Source organism: Halichoeres trimaculatus, unplaced genomic scaffold, assembly GCF_033239565.1.
Source record: "Halichoeres trimaculatus isolate MK-OKI-2021-1 unplaced genomic scaffold, fHalTri1.1 fHalTri1_scaffold_8, whole genome shotgun sequence".
NCBI lineage: Eukaryota > Metazoa > Chordata > Actinopteri > Labriformes > Labridae > Halichoeres > Halichoeres trimaculatus.
In genome coordinates, this window is record NW_027437186.1 from 13,859,392 (window position 1) to 13,869,245 (window position 9,854).

General features: G+C 40.4%; 1 protein-coding gene across 1 annotated transcript; it reads right to left on the reverse strand.

Moving 5' to 3' along the window:
• Window positions 1-2,730: 2,730 nt before the first annotated feature.
• LOC141795302 (D(1)-like dopamine receptor) lies at window positions 2,731-4,512 on the reverse strand. The gene has a single exon (XM_074676133.1). It carries the CDS (start codon window positions 4,366-4,368, stop codon window positions 2,872-2,874), a length of 1,497 nt encoding a protein of 498 aa, XP_074532234.1. The 5' UTR covers window positions 4,369-4,512; the 3' UTR covers window positions 2,731-2,871.
• Between the last annotated feature and the right edge of the window lie 5,342 nt (window positions 4,513-9,854).

Genomic DNA, 9,854 nt, shown 5'->3' on the forward strand with positions numbered 1-9,854 from the left:
ACTGACAGCTTATCATCAGGTATAAATTCAGCAACAAGTAGGAATATTTCATAATTATAATGGCACACATTTGTTTGATGCCACTCAGTGACTGATTTTTTTTTGTTTGTTTGTTTTTTGAGTAAATGGTTAACAAATAAGACATGTAGTTTTCAGGACCCCTGGTCTGGATTCAGAATAGTTCTTGAGGTGCATCTGGGAAACAAAACTCTACCATTCATCTTTAGTATACTCAACACTAAGGGCAAAATGAAATGCAATATTTGCATAAAATGGTCAGTTGTATTGTTTTTGGATTTTTTAAAAGCTGTGAGTAGAAAAAAAATGTGTTTGATATCTTATACTCACAAAAACAAATGTGGTAATGTAAATGACCCTTTTCCCAATTGTAGGATGTCTCACTCTGAACTGAATTTTCTTTGCAAAATCAAACAATATCAGCCCTAAATAATCTGTAACAATAAGATTATGAACATAAATTATGTGTTTTTGCTCCATAGTTAGAATTTTTCAGCCTTATTTCACAAAAGTCCTAGAAATTAGAGGGGTAACAGGAAATGACAGCCTCAAAGTACGAATGCACAAAATCAGCAGAGGGTATCTGCAGGGCCAGGCAGGTGTACACTGATGACTCAGAGACTACCTGACTGGACTTCCTGAGTGGCCCTGTGGTCTGAGCCAGCTCTGCAGGAACTAACCTGCTGCTGTAATGTCAGAGGAAAAAATCTCCATTACTCCAATTCACCTACATTTCATTTCCCTGGTGTATTTTTTCAATAAAGCAGGAAGTTGCTAATGTTTTCAGGTTTTTCATAAGCTTCTTTATTTTTTTTTATTGTTATTTGGCTTATTTAAGTTTTATTTATTTATTTATTTATTGATGTTGGTTTGTTAGTTTAACAGTCATGGGTATGTAACTCACTAAATAAAACAATGGAGACAGTTTTTCATTTAATCCTATTTTGTTTTGTAAAAACACAACACAGTTTAAGTTATGAGTTTTATTTTGGGGCTCAAGCTTTTTTGTTGTTGTTTAGTTTAATTTCATTTAGTTTTCATTATACTTTTATAATCTTTTACTCCAGTATTGATCTGTAAACATAGCTCTGAATGAACTTTTCTGAATGCTTCAGCAGTGTTAGTGGTCCCTACAGTGTGGTTACAGTTATCACCCAAATAACAAACAGTTTTAATTTCCTCTGGGGCCACGCTTTTCAAACCTTGCTAATAACTTCACAGATTTTCACAGCACTCGATACAAGCTTTTCAACAAAGATGTTGCTCCTTTTCTTTGATGCTGGAGTGTGAGTGTGACCTCTGTTGATTAATAAATAAGGCTCATAGAGGAGGAGTAATGAGAACACAAAACCAACACAAATTCAGAAGTTGTTCAACCTTCCATAAGTTTCCTTTTCTCACAGAAGAATCTGTTCTGTTGAAGCTCAGCCAATATCCACCTTTTTGTCTGTTAATATGTTTTTAGTCAGGGGTAGAGGCTGGCCTTATGTCTACTGCACACAGTCTAGTTTTAAATGGTACCTTCAGGGAAAAAAGCCAGGACTTTGTCTTCACTTTTGGAGGTGGACACGTTGTCCCTTTCTATATACTGTACACTTCAACGCCTAATTATTTGTAACAATATTTTCAACAACACTGGACTGGATCAACAAATAAATAATAATAAATAAGAAACAATTGGAAACCTCTCAAAATACACATAAACCCTTGAGGAGAAAGATGCTATCAACCTTTTAGCTAAAAAATTTTGAATACTGAAAATTAGTTTTGGCCTTTGATCAAAATCCATCATCCATCAGCCATAGTCTCACCTTGAGCAGACAGTGAAAGAGACGATGATTGATGTTTAGCCTCTTTTGCCTTTTTGAAAACTTGGATCAATTATACTCTTACACATAGGAACCAATAATGTTCCTCTCAAACGATGACACACGTGAACCCTGTTGAAGGGAACTAAGGTGAATTCAGAATAAAAAAAGCTGCAGCAGTCTTCAGTCAGCTCTCACATGCTGAATTGTCCTCAAATGCACTGAGCATCAACAGTCCCTGCCCTCAACTCCACATGATGGTAATCAGAGTGCAATATACCTGATAACCCTGCAAAGAGTTTTTTTAATGTTTGTATAACGTGAGTGACCTTCTATCTGTAGGGCAGGGTCTAATGAACAGTCATCCACAATTTAAAGTGTGCCCCATTTAAAATCAAAAGTCAGAAAAGAGCCAAGTCCTTTAAATGTGCTTCAGTACTGAACCTACAGTTTTAAAAAGGCTGGACCTTCACCTCCAGATGAGATCGAGAGCCTGAAAACACAGAGATGCCTCTCTGTTTTCAAAGATCCACAACTTCACCTCAATCTTCAGCATGAGTCACTGAAACAACCTTGATCATGAAACAGAAGATACTGTTATATGACTGAGCAGAAAAGAATGACAAAAGAATTTTGTGTTTTTTTTTCTTTCTTTTTTTTGTAGATAAGGTTTAATTGCTGGCAAAGGTCTTCAGTTTAAAAAAAAAAAAATTGATGCCCAACTTTGTCTTCATTAATAACCTCATTTTACTGCTATTATTTTTTGTTTTTGTTTTTCTAAATTCAACTAAATTCCACAGAGACAAAATAAAAACAAAGCAATCCAACTCTCACATTAATGAGCTACACAGTCTCATTCCTCTTTGTGGCTGTGTGTTAAAAAGCAGCAGTTATGATGCCTCATGGTTCTCCATTAAGTCAAGTTTATAAATAGCATACATGTTTAAGAATGAGTTTTATTACAAGTTTGAGCTTTCATCAGCATGTAACACAGGATAACTTCTGTTGAGTCATGCCTGTCTTTCAGCTTAGTTCAGTCCCTGGTCTATCCATCCTGGTGGACTTGTCCAGGTATCAGAGCCTCACTCTCCATCCCTGCAGCTGAGGTGAAAGGAGTAATTGTTTCCAAGGACAGTTCGGGATCGTCCTCGAGTTGGACTGTAGCAGGGAGCAGCAGCAGTCTGTTGGGACTCCTAGAGCCGTTGGAGATGATGGACTCCTCATCAAAGCGAGCGCTCATATCCTCGAGGTGGTCGGACCCAACGTCAATAGTGCGAGGCAGCTGCTGTGGCTGCGCAGGGACCAGCTGCTCCTTGTGGAGCGTCGTGTCATGGTGGTAAGAAACCAGCTCGTCACTGAAGTTTACTGCCTCCACTGTGTTGTTGGTGCAGATCTGGTTACAACCCAAAATGGTGGCGAAAGCCCGGCGGAAGTCAGCGTTAAACGCATAGATGACCGGGTTGAGGGAGGAGTTTGCCCAGCCAAACCAGACAAAGACTGTGAAAGTGGTGTCACTGACACAGGGTGGGTCACAGAATGGGACCGTGCAGTTGAGGACGAAGAACGGCAGCCAGCAGAAGACAAACACCCCCATGATGATGGAGAGCGTCTTTAGGACTTTAGTTTCCTTCTTAAACGACGACTTTAATGAGGCTTCATCGTTGGGCCTGTGATGCTGCTGCTGGTTCCGGTTACCACCGTGGCCTTGGTTCTGTGCCTGCTCTGCTGCCCTTTCCAAAGACGTGATTCGGCGGATTTGTGTCTGAGCAATCCTGTAGATCCGGGTGTAGGTGGCGATCATGATCACCACTGGGATGTAGAAGCTGATCAAAGAGGAAGAGATGGCGTAGGTTTTGTTCAGGTTGGCCACACAGCTCCTGGTGGTAGAGCTGGTGTTGAGGTTGACGCTGCTGTTGGTGAAGTTCCTGCCATTGGAAAACAGCAGTTCCACCACCTCCATAACCCCTGCCTCCTTCCCCTCCTCCTCCTCCCCAGCCTGGTGCCAGTTGAGCTGAACGGGAATGAAGGAAATCAGGATGGACAGAGTCCATGCCACACCGATCATCACAAACGCCACCCGGTGAGTCATCTTCCGTTCATACTTAAACGGGCTGGCGATGGCCCAGTAACGGTCCACACTGATGATGCACAGGTTCAGGATGGAGGCTGTGGAGCACATGATGTCAAAAGCAATCCAGACCCCACAGAACCGTCCAAACAGCCACGTGCCAGTCACCTCTGTAATAGCCTCCCATGGCATCACCAGTACCGCTACAAACAGGTCAGACACTGCCAGAGAGATGACAAAAAAGTTAGTGACTTTGGACCTCAGGTGGCGGAAACGCACCACTGCAGCGCACACGAGCGTGTTCCCGAGTAGCGTGGACACGATGAGCAGGAAGAGGACGCAGCCGACGAGGACACGCAGTCCGCCGTTCCCGCCACTGTCTCCTTCGTCGTCATCCTCCTCTTCTTCGCTGCCCGTCCCGTCCAGCTCCGACAGAACTTGAGTAAAATTTGTCCACATTGTGTAGTTTTCCATTTCACCGGCCGAAAGAATGGTTGGAAGTGGAAAAGAGAGTTAGAATCCGCGCGTAAAACCGCCTTTCTTGTCTCCACGGGCTGCTGACTCACATACCATCCTCTGAAGAATATAAATAACACGAATAAAGGTGACTGTTTGCTCCAGTAATCTTTGCATGCGTCCTTTGAATGAGAAATCCTCACACCGGACAGCTGCGGTGTCAATAGTCGCCCCACGAGTATCTATCCACAGAAATGTGCACAATAAAGGTTAACTTACAGAAATCTACAAAAAGAGAAACTCAAAAATCCAGATAGGATTCATCTCCATCACGGGGGCAGAGATGGATCTATGTCCCGGTCGTTTGTCCCACTGTGCCTCAGAGCGGACTCACCTCTGTCAGCGTGACGCGCTCAGCCTCTCTGTCAGGTGTATGTCGGGTTTGCTCCCTCCTCAGTGCAGGAATAGATTACTGTCATCTCATTTTACGCATTGTTTTGTGGTCAGCTAGAGAGAGCTCCTGTTTGTAATTAGGTAAAGTAGATTATTTAATTGTTGTGTGGGTCAATTAGAAACGTTAAGGTGCTTCCATGTTTCCCCTAATAATCAAAGTCGCTCGCGCGTCAGTTGTTAACAGAGGAGTCGTTGAAGGTCGTTAAATACTTATAAATACTCCTGTCATGGTCTTTTCAGTGTCACTGATGAGCCAATATGAATTTTGGAACTGATTATCTTGTTAATATAATTATAACAGGGATTCCTTATGTTTAAGTCACTCTGAGGTTTTCTCTCCTGAATCATAACAGTAGATATCCAAGAACAACATTATTTAAAATAATCTTCACCTACAACAATCAGAATCTCTCTAAGACAGAAAAATTAAATCCACAGACAAACGTGTGCAGCATATGACTGAAGTGCAAAATTAACAGTATTAACCAATATCATTGAAATAATTGTACTAATTTTGCTTTTTTGTTTCACTATTTTAAAAACAGGGCAAAATAACAACAGCACAATGTCCTCTTCCTCATGTTGATAACTAACTGATCTGATTTTCTCTGGTATTCACATGAAAATATCAACTAGCATGAGATCAAATGTTATCTGCATCCCTCTGTAGACTCAATATCCAGGCACAAACGACTTCACATTTCCCGTCTGTGTGTTTGTTAAAGCTGAAAAGATAATTACAGAACAAACTAAAAAATGTAACTTAGTGTTTTCCAGGCAGGCCAGTTTTTATGCACCACCTCCACCACCAGGAACAACCATGTTTTTGTATTTAGTGTGAGCAAGAGCAAAATGCACTTGGAAATCAAAGGAGTGGTAATTGTGCCAAAAAGTAATTTCTTTTAAGAGACTTTCTTGAAGTTTAAAACAGGCTGGGAACATAATGCACCACTTTCAGGGAAGCCAAGCAGGAGAGCATGTCAACCACCAGATATTACTGGATGTTCTTATTTCTGTGCATTTTACATTCAAAGCATCCTCTGTCATGTGCATGTGTAAGACGGTTGTCAGATATTAACTATACTCATGGTGTTATCATGCACCTTAAGCTCTTCACATCCAGATGTTTTCATTACCACAAGACAGTTTGTGTGAGGAGAGAAATGGGTACATTTATTATTTATTCAAACAAACTCTCAGCTGAAAAAAAAGGGATTAGGAAGGAGGTTTGCACACTCTGTACAGCAGCACTCACAGCTTCCTCTACAACATAAATCATCTAACTCCTGTGCCTGTCTCTTGAAGCAGTATTATTCTCTCTCACAGTTATAGAAGCAGTTTTTAGACCAGAGTTTATTCACAAAGTTGTTTCAGTGCCCAGTGCAGGCATTTTCAAGTTTTTTGTCAAAGAAAGATTATTTATTTATTTATTTATAGATCACATTTCTAACCTCTTACAATTATTGAGGTAAGCACTAAAACAAACATCTTCCTTTAAGGAAAAAGTACGCCTTTTGGGACCTCATGGTGGATAAGTGCTTGTTGTAAAAAAAAAAAAATGCCCTCTGCTGGATGGGAGCTTTATTTTTTAACTGCTAAGAGTGACTTTCCCTGACTTAGTGAAGTATGGTGTAATTCTCGTCAGTCCTGTGTGGTTCAGGGTGACAGTCATTTAACTTAAGAGAGATTCACAGCTGATGGGACACATCAGCTCTGCATGTTTTGACTGTGCTAAAGAGAAATCAGATCAAACATTGAAAATAGGCCAATGAGACAGAGTATGGTCAAAAGACATGTTTAAAGAAGAATGAAGCCTTTATTACAGGAGGCTTGTAGATTTACAGTGATGGAACTCAATGAGACCTCCTTTCAGACACGCAGTTACAGTTTTTTAAGTCAAGGGCAGAGTCGGCTTTGAAGAAGGAATTTATTTTGCATGAACCAAAGGTAAAATGTTTTTATATTTGCAGCTGTTGAGAATAATACCCAAATATTGCACATACTAACCATGGATAAGTACGTTTTCAGTGAGGACAGCTAAAAAAAAAACTTAACAGAGTTTACCTTCAATAAGTCAAGAAAAGATTCATACACAAGACTGTTTGCTCAGAATTCATAAATCTTTAAAACTGATGGCAGGAAACCTCCTTTATTGTTTGCACATCAAGTGAAGGTATGATTCTGTATTTTTAAACATTTAGCTGGCAAAGGTGATTTTTAACATTACATGTTCATACACCTCTGTGCTGACCTCTAATAGTTTGCACTGCGTGTATATTTCCTCTAGATGGCGCCAACTATCTGCTGTGATGCCTTCAATGCAATGTGGTGAAAGGGATGTCACTCCATTTTTGGAATCAATGACCTGAGATAAAGCTTTTAAGAGGAAGATAATAATTAAAATCAGATTAAGGAAGAATTTACATGGTTAAAAGACTGAATATGACTGGCAAATATATTGTGAATTACATAAAAAACACAACCATGGCAAATACAAGACATGAAGCAAATATTCACTCATTTCATATATGACCTGTCATCCCTGTGTGTATTCATCTTTATATTATGATATAGATTTATCTAGTCAGTTCACACAAAATAACATTTTTAAAAGTAAATTCATAAATGTTACTTTACAAGCAGATATGACTATTCATTTTTGAGTATTTTCCACATCTTTTTCTTATCCATATGCATTTCCCAACTTTGTTTTTTTTTCCACTTTCTGCTGTCTATGGTGACTGCATGTATGTAAAGCATGTGTATGTGCTGTTGTGTTTGCACATTTCCACACGACAACTCTGCTGTGAAATCTTTTTTAGCGGTCTCTACTGAGACCTTCTCATTCAATGCTACAGTCAGCTTTAAGTACAGCTAGCAGCACAGCTGGCTAAGCTAACAAGCCGATTGTAAAAGCACAGCCAGAGTTGTCCCCACATTCAGACTCCTTAATGTTAAACTTGTGTGGCTTCTTAACAAGAGTTTCATGCTATGGTAAAAAAATAAATAAATTTGCAACCTGTTTCTCCCCTTGCACGTCTTTTGGGCATTTTCAGCCTGTTTGCCCATGTTTGACTTTGTCTTTTGACCAACTGAACTCATAAATGAGGGTTTTTGAAGTGTCGCAACATTACATTGGAAATTTGGATATTCTTAAATTGGGGTTGTACAGGAGACTTTGTACTTGTTAGTCAGTGAAATGTCCTTTTTTTCTGAAGAGGGTGATACAAAACCCACTACAGTCCCTAATTATATCTAATTACACACTACATAAATGTATTGAACAACTCACTGAACACCTACGGAAGTTTTCTCATCAGTCCTCCATCCAAGTTTCCTTTATGTGGGTTTGTTTGTTTGTTTGTTTGTTTGTTTGTTTGTTTGTTGTTTTTAGTTTTTATTTTCAAAATCCAAAAATTGATCCCCTTTACAGGATAGATATCTTAAGTTAAACAAGCTTCATTAAACCCTCTGAGAACTCCCCGATCATCAGTTCGAGGTAGATCAGTGCAATGGATGTACTGGGACTCTTCCTGGTTAATTTATTTCTCTGCACTTTTGAAAGCAACGCAAACACATGCCAATGATTCCTGTGAACTTGTTGGCTAAAAACTGCAATTTTTTAAAAGGAAGTTACCTGATGTACCTGATGCCAAAAAGTATGGCCAAAACTGATGTGTCTTTGTTATGTACCACTTCAAATTCAGGGGATCCTGCTCTGCTCTGAGTAATTCATGTGCGTGAACTTGCCCGCCATAACTGATAGTGAGCAGGGCTGAGAAAAAAAATTCAAGGAAGCCAACTGCAGTTTCCCAAGTCTTCTAAAAGCATGGAGAGACTGATCACAAAGCTGCCCTGAAGCTTTCAGTGGAACATGTCCTCAAAGGAACTTCAATGAAAATTGACTTCAACCAACACAGTTTAGTGTTTGTCTGTCTGGAGATCAAAGTCAGATTAATTTGTGTCAGTTTTTCTGTGTGTGTGTGTGTGTGTGTGTGTGTGTGTGTGTGTGTGTGTGTGTGTGTGTGTGTGTGTGTGAGTGTGTGTGTGTGTGTGTGTGTGTGTGTGAGTGTGTGTGTGTGTGTGTGTGTGTGTGTGTGTGTGTGTGTGTGTGTGTGTGTGTGTGTGCGTGTGCGTGTGTTTGTGTGGCTGCATACTTGCACATATCTGAACATCTGAACATTATGACCCACTTTTTCATCCTCTCTCTGTGTGGTTGCTACTGTGCACTTATTTCTTACATGTGCTAATTAAATGTGTACCTGTTGCATGGGCTGCGTGTGTGTGTGTGTTGTGTGCACTTTGCGGCAAGAAGAAGGCCCTCATCTCTGACGCAGGCAGGCTGTTCAGGCTGGACCACAGCCCGTCTCCTCCTCACCTGTCGTTATGCCCGCTGGCAGATCTGGCAGCTGCTCGGTGTTCGATGCCGAGGTGAACAGTTGAACCTCTAATCACTGTTTTGGACTGCTGAGGGGTGGGGCAGCTGCTTGGTGTGTGTGATGCATGTTTAAGACCTGTGTTTATATTTTCTTGCAAGTTGTGGTGTGTATATAATTTAGAGTTTCTGTGGCTTTAGATTTTGCAGGTTGTGTGTTTTTTGTTGGTAAACACACACTTTTGTGTGCATGCATTTGATAAAACAATCCAATCCATTTCTCTTTAAAATGTGGCTCATTTGACTAAATCAAACATTTCTAGCTCCTCCAGCAGACCAGCTTGTACCTGTTGTTCAGTGTTTGTGTGTGTGTGTGTGTGTGTGTGTGTGTGTGTGTGTGTGTGTGTGTGTGTGTGTGTGTGTGTGTGTGTGTGTGTGTGTGTGTGTGTGTGTGTGTGTGTGTGTGTGTGTGTGTGTGGTGAGACTGAACTTGCATGAACTCGATTGCGGCTTCTTCTAAAGGTTAGCGTCTCTCTCTCAGAGCCTTCAAGCTAACATAAACAGTGTGTCGCTCCTACTAAGGCGCGGCTCACCTGCAGACAATCTGAATGTTTTTTGTTTTGTTTTGTTTTGTTTTGCTTTTGCTTTTGCTTTTTTTCAAAGAGGGTAAAAAAGA

Excerpts from the sequence above, each read along its gene's own strand:
- LOC141795302 (XM_074676133.1), bottom strand. The coding sequence starts at position 4,368 with ATGGAAAACTACACAATGTGGACAAATTTTACTCAAGTTCTGTCGGAG.